The 22,756-nt window shown below is 34.1% G+C and overlaps 1 protein-coding gene across 1 annotated transcript; it reads left to right on the top strand.

The window, feature by feature from the left end:
* The first annotated feature begins 3,098 nt into the window (after positions 1-3,098).
* Positions 3,099-21,040, top strand: LOC143922525 (uncharacterized). The gene is made up of 6 exons (XM_077445793.1): positions 3,099-3,353; positions 14,275-14,424; positions 14,511-15,761; positions 15,831-15,999; positions 17,540-17,738; positions 19,978-21,040. Exons 1-6 carry the CDS (start codon positions 3,225-3,227, stop codon positions 20,093-20,095), a joined length of 2,016 nt encoding a protein of 671 aa, XP_077301919.1. The 5' UTR covers positions 3,099-3,224; the 3' UTR covers positions 20,096-21,040.
* Positions 21,041-22,756: the final 1,716 nt, after the last annotated feature.

The raw sequence follows: 22,756 nt of genomic DNA, 5'->3' as shown, positions 1-22,756 counted from the left end.
CCCAACTTACGATATTTACTAGGTCTAGTAAATACCGTGAATCGAACGTATGAGAGCATGGCTACGTCCACACTACCGATATCTACACCCGATATTCTCGAATTTTCCATATCCAGTTCCCATATTGCAACTTGTGGTTGCTATTTAGGAACTGGTTATGGAAAAATTCGCAAATATCGGGTGTAGATATCGGTAGTGTGGATGTAGCCAATGATGTTATTTTTATTATAATAATAGTGTTGTGCCCGATGAAATATCATCGCATGGGTTATAGCATATCAAGTTAATAAATAATAAAAAATTAAAAGAAATGTGTCGATACTTTTTTCGATCCGCACGTGGTCGTATTTTTTACATACCTCTTATTTCAAATGTCTTCTGAATATATTTATAATTGTACCCAGTGCAGTTCCCAAATAACCACCACAGGTGGCTATGTGGTAATTGGATACAGAAAATATTGTAAGTAATATTGTTGGTGTCGACAGCCCCAATGGGAAGGGGAAAGAGGGGGCGAGACAGCAATATTAATGAACTCTGAACTTTCATTTTTATCGTCTTTTCGTTTGTGATTGTGATTGTGGTAGCGTTGCGATTGTGATTGTGATTGCGGTTGCGATTGTCACGTCGATCGGGTCGGATTTTGGATTTTCTCACAGACACATGGAAAAATTGAATTCTTTAAACTTGGAGCTACAGGTAAAAGACAAACATGTAGCTAAAATGATAGCTTCTGTTAATTCATTTAAAGCAAAACTGGTTTGTGGATATCACATCTGCAGATGAAGTCTCTCGTGCATTTTCCAAATATGTATGAAGGAAATGGCATATGACAGTGAATTCATCAAGTTCTTCAAGAACAGTTTGAAAAGAGATTTCAGCAGTTTACTATCACTAAGCCAATAACACACTATTTTAATTCGACATTAGGACTAACGAAGGAAAGCAAAGAAGGCAAAGGTCCCGATTCTGGAGAAAATCATAACAGTAATATAAAAAAATATATTGAAAACCGATCGCAAATAACGAATCTATACTCGCTGGATATCCTACATTGAAATTTGTATCATTTCAGTATAGTTATTTTTTATCAAAAAATAAACTTTCTTTAAAATATTTTGCCTTTGATGCAACCTAAAAGTATTTAAATTTATTTATAATATATAGATTTGACATTTAAAAAATTGGTCTGGGGCGCATACTTTTTCCTTAATTATTATTTATATATAATGAACGAAGTTCTTGCATAATTTCCCCTACAAAATAGTCCATAATGATTGTTTTGAATAAATAAATAAGTTAAATTTATTATATTTATTGTTTTGTGTAATTATGTATTAATAAATAAATAAAAAAATTTCATCTCATTTAATTAAAAATCACGCAAAGGAAGAGGGAGAGGGCTTTTGCATATTTTTACTTTATATACGTATGCACGTAGAAACGATAGATAAAGCTTTGTGATTGTGCGAGAATTCGAACTCGAGATTTTGACTGATTCGAACTCAGAATCCTAAAAATGTGAGTGTGCATGTGTGTGTCCGTTAGTATGTGTGGCTGTTTGTTTTGGGGATTTTTCAAAAAATTTCATTTACAATTTCGTAAAATACTAATTTTGTTTTATTATGAATAAAATATAAAAAATGCGAATAGCATACAATTTTTTCTGTGGACAACTAAAATATTCTCATGGATCACTAGTGGTCCAATATTTTAGAGAATCGCGGACCACCGGTTGGCAGACATTGAACAACATCAGGGCTTCCAAACCTTTTCTATGGCTACGTCCACACTACGGTAAATGTACTACTAGTCATATGCAAACCAGTCACAGGACAACCGTTCGCTCTTTGATCGGTCATACGTGATCACCCGTCACACTAAAACTGGTGACAATTTTAAATTGGTCACAAAAAACTGGTCACACCCAAAAATTTGACCAATTTTTAATTTTTGGGTGTGACCAGTTTTTTCGTGACCAATTTTTGGGTGTAACCAGTTTTAGTGTGACGGGTGATCACGTGTGACAGATCTAGAGCGACCGGTTGTCCTGTGACCGGTTCACATTTGACTAGTAATCACCGAACCCCACACTACTGATATCTACACCCGATATTTACGAAATTTGCCATAACCAGTTCCTAAATAGCAACCACAGGTTACAATATGGGAACTGGATATGGAATATTTCGTAAATATCGGGTGTAGATATCGGTAGTGTGGACGGTAATTGGATTATTCGTCACATTGGGGTGGTCACAGAGACAATTTTTGCCATGAAAATCGCGAATACACAATATTTGGCACTCAAGTTCTCGTTACTATGATAGTTATCGTTAGTATGATGGACTTTTCGGCTGCCAGATGTTCCGTTATAGAGATTTTAGTGACTTTGTGACGAGTAATTTGTGACCAGTAATCACCGAACCAGTGTGGACGTAGCCTATGACACTCGCTGCGGCCAAATACACGTATTCAAATATTATTAAATATCACAATTTATTTATTTTCTTTTTGGGAAAGTAATGCAACTGGGATAGGTTGATTGGAACAAATCAAATTGTGTCATTTCTGTTGTATGAATGAAAATATTTCAGGCGAGATTGCTCGTACAGGATTTCGATGATGCAATCGTACGCCTTGTGTTTTTTTGGTGTTTAGGATGAAGTTAACGCCCTCGATTTGGGATCTTTGAATTTGTGCCTTTTTTCATGAGATTTTTATTATTACCGACTAGACATATGAACTTCGCATGTTGATACGGACAAACGAGTCCGTAACATTATTTTAGATTTGATAATAATAAAAATCTCAAAAAAAAAGCATATGCTGAGCATTATTTAGGCAATTTTCTGTGCGACAGGAGATCCGTGCGCGCGCGACAGAAGATCCGTGCGCAAAGTGACGGTTATCCTGGTAGCGGTTCACATTTGGGATGAAACCCGTTTCCCATCAGAAACGTCACCGGTAAACACAGTTGTCTTCACAGTGTGCAATCAGCATGATCACATCCGAACCTGCCGCGGGTGGGTTTGTAGTTTATGGTTCACGCTCGCGCACACACTCGACAAGCAGAGTTGGTTAACCTGTCCGGTTTTGTGTGCGGGGTGATCGTGATTGGTGAGTTAGTGTCCCGCCGGGGGGTGGGCATGGCGGTGGCGGGTGGTGCGGTGCGGGCGGCGTAGCGGGGGCGCGAGGCGCGGCCAGGGGGCTGAGCCGTCGCCATGGAGTCGCCGCCGTCCTTCTCGACGCATTCGGAGACTCCCGCGCTCAGCGATGACAGCGGCCTGATAGTCACCAGTGGCTCCTTCTCCAGCGACTCTGTCAGTGGCCTGCTCCACATCCCTTCAGAAGTAAGACCATCCCTCGTCTGCCAACTCCTCATCCGTTGCCTTCTCGCTCCATCGCTCCCACACATCGTCTTCGATTCTCACACCGCTTTTAAATGTCCTCCGTGCGCGATCTTCAAAAGAAATCTCGCTATAATCACTTTGAACTCTTCGCGGAATCTGTCAAAAGTGACAGATGTGTAAAAATTTTACAATGCTACTATTGCACCACATTCTTTCACCCCTGTTTGTGCAATAGACAAAGTTTCAAATTATTAGACGCAGTTTGGCTCAATGGAACCAACCCACAAAGTTTTCAAAATTTATGAGGAAATTTTGCAAATTATTCATAATGTATTTTGAATGATTTTTTTTATTTATAAATTTTATTTTTTCAGTTTATAGGTCTGATTTGAAAATGAATAAAACATATTTAATATTGTTTTTTTTAGGGTTTTTTTTATTTATTATTAAACCATTAAACCATATAATCATATAAAATATTAAGTATTTCGTTATGAAACTTATGATTCACTATATTTTCACTACATACCTGGTTGATATAATGGAAAGATTAAAGAGAATAAAATGAAAATGAACAACCCATAGCCAGAAGAACACAAAAAAAGTTCTCGAACAGTACCTAAGAGATTCTAAAAGGGTACAAGGGAGATGGATTGATGAAATCAGAAAATGTATGGACTGAGATGGATGAGAGTTGCCCAAAGCGTGTTGGAGAAGTTTTCCTCCAGCAACAGACGGTGAATGATAGTAAATGATGATGATACATATACCACAAAGTGAAATTGTCCTGTAAAAGATTATCTCTCGGGTAGTCTCAAACAGAAAATAAATATTGATTTTGGTAGGTAGGTTGAATTTTGAATGGTGTCAATTCTATATGGAATTGTCTCGACAATTAGATATCAAGTTGGATAAAATCATCAAACCATTTGTATTTTACAATCATCTAGACGTAGCGAGTAGCAGTAAACATGCTCAATACATAAACACCAAGAAAATCAATTTTATTCTTTTACAACAGTGAATAGTAATGCTATAATGTACAAGACATTATATGACTTATTTTATTTATATATGTACGGTTGGAATTGAACGAGAATCTAATGTATGGGCTTTGGTTGAGAAAGAGGATGTTATGGGAATGATGAAAGTAGCAGAGATGAAAACGTCAGTAGCAATTAGACTTGATTGAAAACCGAATGTGTTCGGTCTTCATCTCATCCGCCACATCCCAACTGTGGTCCTGGACAGCGTTATCTGCGAAGATTCACACCACATATAATATGCTTAAAGTCACACTCAGAAATTTACGATAAATATCAACATAAATGTTGAGTTTAAAATTAAATATTATTAGGCTTGCCATAATATAACAATTTTGAGAATTGAATCAAAAAAGAAAGTAACTTCTCTATATCAAGTATATGATTGAAAAAGTTAAATAGTGGAGTAATTGCCAAAAAACGATTCTGTCTATTAACTAGAAGTTATTTTCCAGGTTAAATAACCAGGGCAAAATAACAAACTGGCTGGAACCATACCTTAAAATTAAGATAGTCCCGGTCAAATTTGAACGTGTGGTATGTCAAAATATAATAGACTCAAATTTAAGCTAATTCTAGATGATTTTGCTGGGTTGAGTGACGAGCTAATGCAAATGTTTATTCATTTCATTCACACCAGAGTACGACCTCCACTATTGCCTCATGCAGATGATATAACGATCACTTCTCGAGGATCTACCACGGATTTCAAATCTTCATACCAAATCACTTGTAAGAGATTCATAATTCTTGAAAGTATATCCAAAACTAAGGTTTCTGTATCTTGTTAGATCTATGTAACATATAGGACTTGAAAATGTAAGATAATTTTATGAAAACAAGGACAAATGATGCGAATCCTCCCCTATCATGGGCAAGCCGAAAAAATTTCTCAAGTCCGAGTCCATGACCTGATGTTCTGGAGCCAAAAAACCGAATCACAATTTTGAAAACTCATCTAAAATGGAAGAGTGATTTGAATAATTGTGAAAAGTATAAGATTGAATTGGAATTTTAATCCCAAAAAAAAAGATTTTTCATACATAATTATTTATTTATACTTGGGAATGGCGGCTTAGCCGATGGAACCAATTTTACATTTTCCCAAGATGCCATTATCAGGTGGCCCCTGATCGACATCTATGATATTAAACTTGTACAAATACAAATTTATAAATTTTGAAATAATATTCAAATAGTGGTGACACAGTGGATAGGATGGTTTTTGTCTATTTGATAGGGAACCGATTCAGCAATGAAATTAGATGAATTGGCAAACTCCGGTAGGAAACGATCAATTTGAGATTACAAATATCCAAGTCTGACCAGCAGCACTACAGATAATACTCGGAATGAACTGTTTTCAATCGAGGTGAACCCACGGGTTCCATGATGTTCCATTATCGATATTTTTGTGAGTCGCACAAAATCGCTTTTTTCGGAATAATCCGTTTACCATAAAAGTCAAGTGACCCGTGATCCCAATTCATTTGAAAATTCATTTTTAATGTACTTGGATCACGTATTTTTATTAAAAAACATATAAAATATGATTCAAACATTTGAAAACGGATTGAAAATAAATTATATTATTAGTCAATGCTTTTGGTTTGTTGATTCAATTGGCGTCTTCATATTTTACCTCTTGTGACCTGACTTAGAGGTCGAGACCCATAGATTGGAATCCTGCGATCTCGGTTATCAGATATAATATCATTGTTGCTGAAGTTGTAAAAATAAATAACTTGATGGGGTGATTGAGCCACTGGTTTTATATAAATAAAAATAAACATATCTTTAGTATTATTTATTTGTTTTTTAAACCTATAAACATACATGATATATACATATACACAATTTTAATTTAGATTCTGGAGGCCGATAACTTTTTATTGTGACTCGAATACATATTCGAATTCGTTAAATATTAATTTAAATGTTTTTTGTCGTTTATTTCGCCACCCCATATTCGTTTGACGTTTTGGGTGTAAATTATTGATTTTAAAATGACAAAATTTGGCCTCTTCCAGTTCTTATGTCTTCGATGTTTCTATTTCTATTGCTATGTATCCCGAAAGATTCCTCCGAAAATTCACTGTTGAGGAAGCACTCAACCAGTATTGTTCTTCCGCTTGGTGAAAAAGCTCTCAACTATTCAACAATTTGTCCACAGCTTCTGATCTTCTGTTTAGGCTGTTGATTGAGGTACTCGGTGCAGATTTCTCTCATGTAGTTGCTCCGATCAACGATTGTGTTTCTATTCATAGACAATTCCTCTTTGCAAAACTTAATCAATATCAATTCCTTAGCCCAGCAATAGAAGAAGCTAATGGCTGTTACAAACGACAGACGACCAGCAAATATTATATTATGTGTACCGGAACAAATTATCGTTTTTTTTAGTCGGTGAACTTCAACTAAACTTTTTTTTAGTCGGTGAACTAGTGTGTAAACATACAATTTACAATGAATCAATTTGTACCAAGCGGAAAATTTGATGTTATATAATTTTTTGAAGAAGGAGAAGCAACAAGTGCTCCTAAAAATATTTGTATTGTACTGGGGAATTTTTTGACGTTTGCAAGTGTCAGAGATGGTTTTAGAAATTTTGATTTGATGAATAGCCCTGGAAGTGGAAGACAAACTAAAGTGGATGATATCATACTGGCTGCCCAAATTGAAATAATCCAACTTATCAACCGGCTTATTGAAAATAATCCAACTCTATCAATTGAAAATATTGCGAAAAGTCTCGGATACTCATGGTCGAGTGTTCAGGATCGTCTTAAAAAAATCGACAAGGTGTGGAGACAGGAAATGGATACCGCACGAGCTAAGCGAATAAAACCTGAGCGATCGAGTTAAAAAAATTTACGAATGGAATCAGAAACGCCGTTCCTGCAAAATCTGATATATATTATAATCGAGGACGAAAAAAAAAATGGCTATCAGAAGGTCAAGTAGCAAACCCCACACCCGAGCCTCGCCTCTCAACAAAAAACTTAGAATATTTTAATTCCAAGCCCGTCGATTTTTGTTTAAAAAAAAGGCATTCAAATGCTACCAGAAATATGGAAAAACGTTGTTTCAAATAATGGAAAATATATTTTGTAACTATATATGAAAAATAAAAAAATATGAGTATTTATATACAATTTCATTTAAAAAACGACATTCTTTTCCAGTACCCCTATTACTTGAACCAAAGTAGATCTTCATTTCGTGATTACTTTTACAGGACATTCTGTTTGGCAGTATTTCTTTCTTTTGTACAGTAGAAAGCAGAGTGAATTAATAAATCAGCTTTTCTCAACCTTTTTTGGACCTGCCTCCCCCCCCGTATTTTCACGAAAAAAATTATATATATAATACATAAGCGGCTTTACAATTGTCTTCCACCTTACACATAAATTATTTAGTTTACTTTAAAAATTACTGTTTCAGTTCCGATTCCGATTCATTATTACTATTCATATTGTAACTTTATTTTAAATTATGTATCAATCCGAAAGTGCCCGTTATAATTTCAACAAGGCTAAAACTAGTATATATGTATAAACTTTATTTTATAATTACAAATTTGAACATATGTACGTACGTAATATATTTTTTGAACACAATGAATTGAAAATAAGTTTTAAATTGAAATTAATAAATTTTGTATTATAATATAATATTAAGAGACTCGTGTAAACGCCTTCCCAACCTTATTTAAAAATATATTTGGCACATAATTTTTCGATCAGGGGCGTCATTTGGGGCGGGGGGCTAGGGGAGGCAGCTGCCCCCACTAGATTTGAATGAGACTATCCACATTGTTTAATGTATTATTATGAATTAAAATACTAGAATACTAAACCAACAAACCAAATCTATTAATAGAAATTTTAAAATTATTTTACTATTAATTTTATTGATAAAAATATAGAAATAAAAAAATGATGAAAATAAATAGTTCATATACACTCTTTATTTTATTATAATACACCCCCCCCCCCCCCTAGAAAGTCATTCCTTACTGGTCAAAAATTTTGCACCCGCCTGGGAAAAGCTGAAATGACGCCCCTGTATGTGATAAATTCTTGATATTTGCCAACCATTGAAGCAGCCCCATCGATTGCACAAACTATTATATGTATTTTTCGAAATGCAAACGTATGTTCAGTTTGATGACAAATAAATCTAATAATCTAATAATTTAAATATAATGTTTTTATAATTTTATTCTGACTGTGCCTCCCCTAGAGCTCGTTTTGCCTCTACAAAAGAAAAATTTTGGTTTATACCTCCCTTGAAAGGGTCTGGGCCTCCCAAGGGGGGCCATGTGGACCTAGGTTGAGAAACGCTGAATTAAATAATTATTAAATGTGAAAATAATCAAATTACTGATTTTTTTTTTAATATTATTAAAAAAATTACTGGATAACAGGAAAGTACCCACTTTTATACAGTCCACTAAATTTCTGGTAAAATCCAGAAGAGAAAAGAGTGTTACAGCCTCTACCGAGTCCATTGAGATTTCTCTTGAGACTGTTTCATCTCGTTTGGCTTCCTGTCTCGATCGTATGTAAAGCATTTCATTCATGTAAACATATTCCATCGCACGTCTTTTATATATGTATGTTTTATTCCGCATAATCATATGTAAAAATCGCCTTTGAAAAGGGGAATCGTAATGAGTATATAAAATATTTATAAGCTGAATTGGCGACGTTTTCGTTCACCTATCTGTCAACATAACATAAATCACCGCGAGACAGACACACATGAATAAATGACAAATTGGCTAGTCTAAACCATGTTTATTTACATATGAAAATTTTGCAAAATATACGTCAATGCTTACAGGACGTGTTGGAGGTGTTTTGAATGTCACCGATTTGATTAATTTTCAGCGACACGTTCCTCCATGTTGTTCTGTAGAAGTTTGCGCCGAAGCGAAAAGTTTTGAAACGTCGGTGTTTATTTTTAAAGACTTGTTGATAGTATCTAAGGAAATTGTACAGGCCGTGCGCTAGTTTAGGCGTGCAAATATCTAGTATTGGCGTGGATATATTTATTGCTTACGCTTTACATATGTTGTTAATATAGATTGAATAGCGTCAGTCAGAACTCTCCATTCTATGTATGTAGTTATAATGCTGAATTGTTTAGTTGAGCTTTTTTTTGTTTTAGTCCCGTCTCATTTTTTATTTATAAACATTGTATACGTATATAAAATATATAAACATGTGGCCAGATTGAGCATATACATATGTACATATGTATAAATCATTTATCATTTTTGTAACAATGTATACAAAATGCAATCACACCACAAACTAATGACAATGGCCCAAAGTTATTTATGTACATAATATGTATGTATATTTTATTTCTGACTAATTCAATTTTTTCATTTGTGTATATCTAATCCTTTGAGTGCTGACGTCTTTTCTGTTGAAAGCCCGCACGCTGAAAATTTCGCCAACATTTACAACTAGAATTATTTAGAAATCCGATAGAAAGCAGGTATAAAATTGTAGCTAATCCAAACAAACCCTAGATAACCACTGCTGAGGATTTCGAGTTTTGTAAAGGTGTGTTTTCTTCTTTCTCTAATATATCTTGCAACAATATAAAATAAACAAAAGACGTCTATTAATGAATGTATTTGTCAATAACTAGTTCCATCTTCTTCATTGTTGTTAAAATGTAATGCTCATAATCTAAATTCCAAGTCGCAATCTAAAATATTCAGCAGTTGGGGATTTCCATCGGGTAATTCTGCTAAGGTTGTAAATTCAGATATTCCGGTGTAAGCGAGTCTTTATAAACGTGAACAAATGAATGACAAGGATTACACGACCCATGTTCAATGCATTTTTTTTAATGCTACCTTTAAAAGGGCTGTACACCCAAAACCTTAATTTTGTTGCCGTTCCTTTTTTCGATATATATATATTGAGTGAATGCGACAGTTGCGCTTCGACCAGATGAAACGTATTTTAAATTGACAAAATCGAGGTTTCGTATTCTCCTATTTGCTCCTCCGAAACTGGACCAATTTTTAAAAAAATTTCATCATCGGTATGAGAAAGATATTTTCTGTGCAACTATGCGCCTATTTTTTTTTAAATCGACCGTTAAATAAGCACGCTGGACTCTTTTCGTGGGTGTAAAAAAGAGGCGATTTTATTGATGTTTGGCGGCTATAAAAAATAACTAATCAAAAAAATAAAACGATAGATGCAACCCAATCCATAGCATATTAAAAAATAATTTCTCTAGTGCCATAATTGAGGAAGGGAGAAGTGTAATACGTTTGTATGGACAAGGCGCTGGTGTCCATCCTTCTACATGCAAAATTTACAACGCTTATCGGCGTTTTGAAAGCCTATGAAAGTTGTCAGCAAAACGCCGATCCGCGTTGGTCAGTACTCAAAGGGTTAAAGATACAAACAATTTTTATTTGAAATTTTAATTAATACGGATAAAAATTGTTTGTATTTTGTCGAATAATACGATTTTCAATTCCCCAAATTGACTTTTATTGATATTTTTTAATAAACCAAAATACGTATGAAATTAGGATGAAGTGCATTTTTACGCAATTTTTAACTTTACCTGTACGCCAGCGATTTTCAAATTGGTTGAAAAGATTTGACTTGCATAATTTGAAGTCACTTTGATTTGACAGGGATTGATTTGACCCTGCATGCACATGCTTGACACGTGTCATGATGCACGGGAGTTGATGGACGTTTCAGAAATTTCGGTATAATTGATTAAGTGGCAGCCCCAAGTTTGACGATAGGGAGGTGTCAGCCGATGCTTATAACCAGGGCCCGGCCCCCAAGAGGCTTCAGGTCATATATTATAAAATTTAAATTATGTCGAATTTTGCACTAATTGATAACATAAATAAAATTGTCTTACGTATGTGTAATGAAAAACTTAAAAGGCTTTGAATTTTCTTGTCGGTCGATTTATTATTATTTTTATAACCAAGTTCGTCTTATAAAATCATTTTAAATATTGTAAGTTTTATTATAATTTTAATCACATTAAATATTATAAGTTTTGGAAGATCTACGGGACTCGCCCGTGAGACGCTGGCGTACTAGACAAGTCATTGTGCGACTCACGAGTGAGTCGCTGGCGTGCAAAGGGCTAAATTCAAAATGTCATTTTGAATCAGGAAAAAGATCTTCGATCAATGTGTTTTGCTAGCAATGATGTATGGATATGAAGCTTGGACATTGAACGCTAAAATTGTACAGTCTATGGAAAGCTGTAGGTTTGGCATAACGAGGAAATGGAATGCGTGGATGAGAAGTATAAGAAAGCTATAGTTGATTGAGTTGAGATATAGTATTGATTGAAAAATGTTAGAAAATTGAACGAAAGGCAGACAAAAAAAACAGGGGATGTTACCTGAGAGAATGTAGAAGGGTGAAAGAAAGACCGCAATGAAGATGGGTGGATGAAATTAGAAAAATATGTAGGGTGGGATGAATAAGAGTTGCGTAAAAGAGACGAATGAAAGCTTGTTGGAGAGGACTTCATCCAGAAAAGCAGGAAACGGAATACGTCAGTGAAAAATATGTCGAGGGTAGTTTGTACATATAGTGGAGGAAGTGCCAAGATTGAAATGGTAATAGGCGGGTCACGTAGGTATAAGAATAGATGCATGAAACGAAAAAAGTTCTAGAGTGGTACCTGAGAGATTTTAAATTGTTGAAAGGAAGATGTATGGATGAAATTAGGAAAATGTGTAGGGTGAGACGAGAGAGATGAGAGTTTCGCAAAACAGACAAAGAATATTAACAAATATATTTCATTGATCTGATATAATATGGTTATTAACCCGCCCGCGGCAATAAATATAGCGAACAAGCCCTATACGCGGCACCTTTTTCGCGAATTTGGCAATCGAGTTTTCGACCTTAAATACAGATTTTAATATTTACTCAAGTAACCAGATATGTTAATTAACACATAAAGTATTATTTTAAACAATAAAATACAAAATATATCTCGTAGTTTTGGATTAATTGTCAAATAATCATTCTTCATAATTGTATGAAGACGTGACGTCACTTTAATGAGGTTTCAGTATGGTTCCATAAAAAACTAATTTTTGACTGGTATATATTAATTTTAATCAAATTGAATAGATGGCATTCAACTCTCAGTAATATATTCAACCAATTTTGAACCTCACAACAGTTGAAATAGGCGCATATAAGCTTCAAAATCCCATGCAAAGTTCAGAAATTCTATGGAAGACAGCCGCGCTACAGACTTGTCGCCCAAAGCTTCTATAGAAGACGGCTGCGGGCAAACGGTTAAAACTAAATGTAATACAAAGAAATATTTGAAATCGAATAAATTTTTTGCAAAAAAGTGCAACTGATTCATCCCAAACATACACACTCAGACAAAATATTTATTTTTCTAAATCAATATTACTTGTATGATATAATTTTAAAATAAATATAATATTTCCTATTATAACAGACGTGTTTATTTTATATTACATAATACCACCGATATTGACTTACATACATGCATACATAGACTGTTAATATATGTAATAAGTGAATGTTGAATTTCGCCGAAAGTCCGAATTTTCAAAGGGATTGAATTTTGAATTTAAAAAGAATATTTTGCATGATATAAATATCCATGAATTTTTTTCCAGCCAATTTATTTTATTTTATTAGAGTGTCACAACACTCTAATAAAATAAAATAAATTGGCACATTCTAACAGGAGATGGTCAATTTTGATTTATTAACCATCCAGATAATGCTGGCAGCGTTAGTCTTCTTTTTCATAGCCCAGAACCAGATTCGTCCAACGCAAATTTTAAGATAATCAGTAACAAGCTTATGGATTCGTTGAAAAACTTCAATGTTTTAATTTATAATCGAATCCATTATAAAATATTTCTGTTCTGTAAGTTGGACAAGTATGGTTTTGATCCACTTGGGTATACATATGTTTTAGTTCTGAGGTGGTAAGTGTTTCAATCGGTGGGTTTTTGTTTTTCTCGCGTTAGATCGATTTTTCCTTTATTTTTTTTCTGTCTGCTAAACTTCCGTTTAAAATGTTGCAAGTTCAAATCTGCGATTCAATTTATTTATGAGTTTTATCAGCATAAATGCATGTAATTCGATGTGGCTGAATATTTTTGCATCGTAAGGATAAAAAATACGTTTAGTGGTCGTCTTATTACAGAACACGAACACTGGTGTTTAATACAAAGAACGCGATAACACATACTCACATTATTGTCATTATAAATACCAAGCTGCAGCTCTTACTGCTTTTAGTTCAGCTCGGCTTTGCGACAGATACACGTTTACATCTTCGAATTTTCAATGTTTCTTCACCTTTTTCGTTCCTCGACACCTCGATTTCGCAAGGTTTCTGTACTTAAAATACAATATTACTCAAATAACATTTAAAACTTTTATATTTATATATTCGATATGTACTCTGTATGATGCTAATTTTATTTTTCATTCTTGGTTATGTAGACGTTCCTCGAGAGTACGCTCTTCGCACTTCTTCTTTCGCCAATCGATCCATAGTATAGATATGGCTTCGGATTGTTGAATATCAGAACGTTAATGATTTTGGAAACATTTGTTTCTAATATACATTTTCCCCATTGATATTTTATTGATACTGTTAACTTATTATTTACCATCTTCGTTATCATTTTCATCTATGTTCATTGTGGACCTTGTCATTATGATTCACCTTTTGATCTCTCCTTTGCCCCTTGTCATAAACCAACCTAAGGACATAGATATATTAATATAACTTGTTTAATTACCCGGATATGTATAGGTTTATATGTATTAATATATATATTTTATTTTCAGCTTCAAGAAAGCGATTGCGATGAAAAATCTCTGTTGCAGTACGATTTTCAAGATGCTACGGAACACATGTGTGGTGATAATTTCAACACTGTTAAAAAAGGTCCAACTAAAGTACTGACATCTACGATTGAGCCGCCGCTTCAATTTCAAGTAATATTTATATTCAAATTTTGTTTTATTCTTTAACATTGCATACGGTGTATTTTTTAATTTATTTCGTAATTTTATAATTCCAGGATAGTCCGAAACAGCAAAAGCAATCGACGACGTCCGACGACTCTAAAGTGTGGACGAAGTGCAGAGCTTTTCCTGAACAGAATAATTTTTCCTTGTCTTCATTCCGCGATGCGGCCAGTGGATGCACGAAAAAGTGCTGCGATAAGATCTCAGAGTGGCGTCACAGTATACACCGGCCTCGTCTTCTGCAATTGAGTCCGTGCCACGGCAACGTCCGACCCTCTTCGAGGGGTTCGCTCCAGACGTCGCGCCTTTCAAGCAGCCACAACTCCTTGACCACGCAGACCGAAGCCGACATATCGAACTTCATCACGCAAGCGATCTCTCATGATACATTGTCGACGGGCACGTCAGACATCGCCGACATGTACAACGTGCCATTCGACAGCGACATTTACACCATACCGATAGACTCAGTCCGACCGTCTCACAAGATGAAATTCCAAAGAAACCGGCTGCAGAACTCCTTCCACCACACGGGTCAAGTTTTGTATCCGAAAGCTGTAAACAACTTGCCTTTACCACCTAGGATACCGCTTAATAATATTAACAAGAATCTGCACGCATCCAAATCGGATAAGGTAAATGACGCAAAGCGTCATAGCTTGCCGGGTACCAGCTGGAACAACCAACTGCCAGTTGCTGAAGAACCCACACACGTGATGTTTTCGGACATTAAATCTTTCGTGCGCAGCTTGGACACGGACATGGGTGAGACTAAGAATAAGATTGTGCATCCGACGGCGAGGAGCGCAAAGACAATAGCCAGTCCAAAGGATAGTCATAATGTTAATAATAATAATGTAAGTTTTAATTCTCTTGAGGAAAACTTAGATATATTTTGTAATGAGAGTATGGAAAGCAATAATAATAACCTGCGAAAGAACAAGAAGCACATATTCACAATCAAACACAGCAAAAAGTATAAGGAATCTAAAGAGGCTGACGAGGGCAAATCGGACGACGCGTCCAAGCAGACATCCGTCAAGAAGTCGCCAGTGAAGAGTCTGTCTCTGAACTTCAAACAGACTATATGCAACCTGTTCCGATTGAAGCGGATCAACTCAGTCGAGGGCAGCGACGATGAGAACACCGGGTGCAGCCAGGAGAACGGCGCCAATTCTCAGCCGACAACAGTGACGAAGCGAGCTCTGCCCTCGGTGCCGCAGACTCCTCACTCCGACTCGAAGCTGAAGCACGTCGCCGATGACGGAATGGACTTTCCGACTTCCATTCAGATAGTGAAAGACGTGAGTATTCATCGGATGTAAATCGTCTGTCTCTTCGGCGTCGAGCTCTGATCCTTTACGTCTTTACAGCACGGCTGGTATTGGGGGCCCATTTCGGTGGATGCTTCCGAAAAGCTTTTGATGTCAGAACCGGACGGATCCTTCATCTTGCGCGACAGCAGCGACGATCACTATATATTTACGATATCTTTTAAGCTCAACGGCGGAGTGCGTCACGTACGCATCGAACACGATCAAGGTATGGCTCTTTATTCAATTCGAAAATACTATGACTAATTTGGCGTGGTTTTGCGTAATGGAACTGAACCTTGTGAGTCATTTTTTAACATCTGCAAGGCTTAAAACACAGACTCCTAACCCTTTTCCTGAGTGGTGACCGCTTTTTATAAAATCCAAGTGACCTGTGACTCCAATACAATTGAAAATACATTTTTACTGAATACGTAATGCTATTTAAACAACCAAACATGGATTAAAAAAATGAAAATTATATGATAGTCAATATTTTTTTATTTTGTTGATTGAATAATTGCAAGACCCCACAGAAGACCTTTTGCGACCCCATTTGGGGTCGGGACTTGTAGATTGAGAAACTGTGGTTTTAAGTATTCAGCAGTTTATTTGTCTTATTGCTAGCGCGTGTCAAGCGACTGAAAATCACGTTTACGAACCATTAAGCTTCACTTGCATATGAAATATTACAAAATGCATTTCATATTACAAAAAAAAAAGATGTGGATGTTTTGACATTTCTCATGAGGGCTATTTGATGCGATTTGCCGTTTTGATAGAATGACATTTTACATCTGCTCTTTAAGATGTCAGTTTAGAAAGCATGCGGTTAATTGGACTCAAGCCTCCAGATGATGTGACTTTACAGCGATTATGGCGACTACTTTCATACACTTATAATAATCAGTTGGTGTTTTGAGTCTGATGTGACATGTAAGCAAATCTGTAATTGAAAGTGAATTGTTGTACTATCTTAACGGCTAAAACCTACAATGAAATTTAATGTGTTTATTTATTCATTTAATACGAGTATTGCAGTTTTGTTTGTTTGCTTAATCCAAGTATGATGAAATTTTTATTATATTGTGTAATTATATATAGTGCATTTAATTCAAATTATATTTTAGCGATGGATATTATGTTATTTTTAAATGTAAAAAAATCATTGGAAATCATGCCGTATATACATACATATATTGCAAAATAATGCCAAGCGAACATTCTTCCTACGACTTTCATCAAATTTTGTACAGTACATATCCAAACTGTTGGAAGAAAAATATTACAGAAATAATCCTAAGAAAAATGGTTGATTATATGTAATACATATGTATACGATGTGTTGACATTTTCTAGTAGATATCACTTGATGAACATTATCAAAATAAAATTACTATGTAGTTTTATTTTACTTTTCAATCAAATTGTTCATTCTCAAGATAATAATCATTTAATTGTTTCAGTCCCATCTGCACTTTGCAAATGTCAACATGCAAATCATCAACAAATATGAATTGCTTGCTGGTTCTAATCTAGTGTACTAGTTTGCTCTTCTACACGGGATGTTTATATCAAGTGTACCTTATACCCACAATTATAACGCATAAATTACTGGATTAAATTGTGTATTTGTTTTGTCTTTTGCGCGTAGAATATGTACAAATATACTAATGTGTAGTCGTATATACTGTATAATAAAATGTCTGAGATGTGAAACCTGTCTCCGAGGAGTAACGTAAAATCAATTGATTGGTGATGAATTTCAGGAAAGTTCTGTTTCGGCAGCTGCACAATTTTCAAAGCTCGCACCATCGTCGAGTTCATCGAGAACGCCGTAGAGACCTCGCGCAGTGGACGCTATCTGTTCTTTCTTAACCTTAGGCCTGTCTTGGGGCCTGTCCGAGTACAACTTTTATATCCCGTGTCCAGATTTATGAGGGTGCAAAGCTTACAACACACTTGCAGGTAAGATTCTTTCTATTCACTATTTGTTTCATTTTTAGTTGCAACCAATGCGGAGCTACAGTGTAGTTGAGATTGTTTACAAGTTGAGATGAGACTCGGATGATTGAAACGTCAGATCGACCGTCCCCAGTTTGAGTGTATCAAAAGATCATTGTTGAGATGGCGCTATAAAAAAATCCTACCCATCCATCAATCATAACCCACATCCACTGTCCATTATTTCAGTTGCAGAAGGCAACAGGGAGCCATTGGAAGAATGCCTTACTTCCCAGGGTCAAAAATGGCAAATGATATAATTGTTTGAAATGGTGAAGCTTTCTACGCTCGCAATCAAGTTTGCAACAAAAACAAAATGGAGATTTATACCATCGTATGTATTTTTCATTTCACAATAGGGAGAAAATAGAAATAGTCATAGCGTATTTCGAGGTTCGCGGGCTTTCAACGAATAGGAATTGAGTTTTAGAATTTGCCTACTGCAAAGATTGCTGATATGATGAATATGTTACAGTCCATGTATTCACTCCAGCTCGTTCATGAACGTACTAGTTTGTTCATACACGAATTATTGGTTTTAGTTGAAAAATGCTAACAGTCAAAATCTATCTTAAAACAGACTCACTGGATGTCGTATGAAACTTTAAGCTGTCAGAGCGTCAAGTATATAAAAGGGAAATCTTATGAAAATCAATATTAATTTTGCTATAATTCCTGTTCCGGCTAGTATTAAAAAATACTGCAACCTGTGGTAAGCATACATATGTATGTACATACAAACGATTGAGAATACTTAATTAATCCTTTGAACCACTATAGAAGTCATGCGTAGAATGGCGTTGTTACTCACTGTAAATAAAATACTTCAAGTGTGATTTACTATTTGAAAAAATACTTTGGGTGTCAATTGACATATTTGGTCACTTGAATAAATCTTACAATATGTACATATGTATATATTTATGGTCGAAAACCTGATCTACAAATTTGTAATAAAAGTACGGCGAAAGTTGCCGTAGGAAAAGGGTTAAACTTACATATGCCTAATAGTTTGTACATGAATTAGTTCATTCGTCAATTTTTTTCTTTTGTGTAAACTAAAAGCGCAAACACACTGAATCGTACGGTATAGATGGGCTCGTGGTTTCCAGCTGTAATGGGCGTTTCTTCGGGTTATTGTTTATTTGTAGAATCTTGTTATTTTGACAAGTTTCTCATACATTTCTTCAAAAATAGGAATCACCGTTATCGATCACAGTCAAACCTTCAGTCAATATGAGAATAACATCACTGAAAACACTCCAGGGGTCTGGTTTTGCCTTGGATGCGCATAACGATTCTTTGTATCTGGGCAGATTAACAAACTAGTATATTCATGAATGAACGAAATGTACACTTACGTAGACTGTAGCACATACATGTTTATATTCGGTCTACCTCAGGGCACCGAAAGTGAAAAGGTCGAAAAAGCAAATATCGGAAGGCAAAGTTCGAAAATCGAAAGATCTTAAGTCGAAAGATCAAAAAAAAAGGGTGCATGGTAAACGGTACTTTGTATATATAATATGTATATGAGTGGCATGCGGTGAAATTATCTCTCTTTTTGTCATACAGCCTTGTTTAATGTGCGCGCGCAGGATACGGGAGGAAAAGCCTGGTCCTCTTGTTCCTGTTGTATCCTGCTCGCGCAAATTAAGTAAGGATGTACGACGGGGGGAGAGAGACTTTTACCGCACGCCACTGATATATATATATATATATATATATATATATATATATATATATATATATATATATATATATATATATATATATATATATATATATATATATATATATATATATATATATATATATATATATATATATATATATATATATATATATTATATATATATAATATAGTTAGTATATATATATATATATATATATATATATATATATATATATATATATATATATATATATATATATATATATATATATATATATATATATATATATATATATATTATATATATATAATATAGTTATATATATATATATATACTAACCGTTTTTCATATGTAAGCATGATAAACGAATATTTTCGACTTTTTCACGGTCACCCGTTTATATTGTACATATATATATAGATAAGTTCAAAGACAATTCTCGGTTTTGTATGTCGGATTCGAGTTGAATTTATCGTCATTGTTGATGTTTTTCTATTTATTTACCATTTTGTATGTGTTGTTTTCAGATTTATGATTTTGAAACACGTTCGCCGCGATCTCATCGACGAGCTTCCTCTTCCCAGGCGTCTTATTGACTACCTTAGTACACCGCAATATTACTCTGAAATGCTAACCGACTCCTAACATCATCGGAGGTACACACCACTGCCGACCGTGCGTCGTGACGTCACTGATATCTGAATTGTACCGAAACAGGGTTTTACAGTATTTTTCGACTATTTTCTATATTTTTTTTAATTTATTCGTGCTCTCATGGTCCGTTCACATTGGCGGAAACTCCATCGTCGGCGATCTCAGCTCATCACGCGTGTCTATTTTTACGAATATTGATAGTTATAAATGTATATAAATATGCAGTGGTGTCAACTGGAAAGCTTCCGTAAACCTAATGTTAAACTTTTCGCTTGCCTGAAAAGTGCTCTTGGATAACACTGAGCAACAACAAAAAAATATTATCGTAGCGGAGACTAACCAATCCTTACCGAATTTCACCCACTAGAGTCAAATGTGACAATGATTTTTGTTGGTTTGCTCTCGTCTATGAGATATTGGCTTATTGTAATCTTTTTTAAATTGATTGTGATTTTTTATTGCTTTAAAATACTTCTAATTAATTATCTAACAAATTTTAAAAATTAAAAATGTACTTTTTACACATACATATATTAATACATTGAGCACCCCAACACTAAAATTCCTATAAAATTCTTAAGATTTAGGGACAACTCGTTATATAAAGTGATTTAATGCCGTCACGCATGCGAAATCATGCGCCGGGCTGAATGTGTTAATGTATTATACTAATTCGTGCGGTAAATGATTATTATTTGAGTTAAAAAATGCTTTTGTAGATGACCGTGTATGTATGATGAAAGAGCGAGTTGAAGAATGGACAATGCATCATTCGGTCTCACTCGCTCACATTTTATATTGTACTTTAAAATCATTTACCGCTCGATATGGTACGCTTACATAAAATAAAACATATTAAACATTATATATTGAAAACCAATCCTTATATACATAGTGAAATATAGAACTGGCCTAAAGAATCCATAATAGCTCGAGAAAAAAATGTATAAAAACATTTTCATGTCTTCGTATCCATACTTGTCGATAGTATTTTCGAAAAATGATTTTCGTGACTTTTCTTTGTAAACCCTCTGTTACGGAAATCGGATGACACCACTGCGTCTACATATATATATATATATATATATATATATATATATATATATATATATATATATATATATATATATATATATATATATATATATATATATATTATAATATAATGCGAATGTTTGTATTTGTGTGTTTGTCGATGTGAACGATTCATGACGCTTAATATATTTTGTTGTGAATTTTATCTAAAGTTATAGCAGTTTACATATTTAAAACTGTGATAGAGTTTAGTTTGTACACATTTGAATGTGCAAGTATGATACAATCATTACTTATCAAATAATGTTCAATTGTTGAATCGTTTGGTAGCTTTTTATTTTTTATTTTTTACTTTTACCTCTTTAGATGTGTTTTGTTGAATGGATTTATATTATTATGTATATATATATACGTAGTAGATGCATAATTTTTGTGATGAATAAATATTGTCAATGTTGTATCTTTGATACATGTATTTTTTATTATTATTTTCAATTTATATACATAGTAGCAGTTTTTGAACTTTTATGACCGCGGCCCACTTTTTCCATGCGTGTCAAATGTTTTCGTCCGCATGGAATATTTCAGTCGTATAATAATAAAAAGAAAGATGTGCTGCATTTGAAATTTTTTGTAAGGAATGCGCCAAGCTGTCGGCCGGTTGGTTATTGACCGTCGAGATTTTGAAATGTTTAAGTGAGAATTTTGTACTTATAATCGACACTTTTTACTGTGTTAGTTCGAGTGGTCAATATAATTATAAACTGGCCGACGACTGGTCTTTCCCTCGATAGGTTTATTAATTAAGTTTTATTTAAATATATCATTAAAGTATTCACTTCAATGAAAATGTATTAGACAATCCATGTATACATGTCGGTGCTACTCACGTGTAAGTCTTTTTTATTAATTTTTAGCGAAAGTATCCAACTTTGTTAGAGCTAAAATTCTTTTATATACATATATACATATGTTAGTGTGTAAATTCACTTGAATACATTACACCATACGATAGGTTTTAGTTATATTTTGATATCCTGAAGCTTAAATTTTTTTAAATTTATATTTATATTCACTGATCATGAAAATGATTTTTTTAGGTATATAAATAAAAAGATAAAAATAAAATTTTTATCGAAAGATAATGTAGTTTTTCATTTATTTGTTATTTATTATTAAAATTTCCTATTTTTTGATTAATTTTATTATACATACATACATGTTAAAATTAATAAATGTTTTTTTAATTTTTTTTTATATAAGCTTAACAATTTTTTTAATCAAATATATATGCAATAAATGTTAAAACTGTGTGGTATTTTTTTATTTATTTATTAAAAAGTATTAACAAATGTTATCGCAAGCAGAGCTGAACACTTTTGCTAGTATTTTGTAAAGATATTTTGTTAAATACGGTAGCACTGATCTATAACACTGTTTTGTATGGAAAATATGCGCATTGATATATTAAAATTCAAGAAAAGTATTATAATTTTTTTTAATTAAGATAAAATACGGGTTTGCTACAAATGGTTGCTCACCACGCGGGCCACATGCTCATTTCGATTGCATTTTGACTGTTTGAATTTCAGCAAGTACGAAAGACGAGATAATCAT

Source organism: Arctopsyche grandis, chromosome 2 (assembly GCF_051622035.1).
Source record: "Arctopsyche grandis isolate Sample6627 chromosome 2, ASM5162203v2, whole genome shotgun sequence".
Classification (NCBI taxonomy): Eukaryota; Metazoa; Arthropoda; class Insecta; order Trichoptera; family Hydropsychidae; genus Arctopsyche; species Arctopsyche grandis.
Note: the sequence above shows the minus strand (reverse complement) of the source record. Positions and strands in the feature narration are given on the sequence as shown.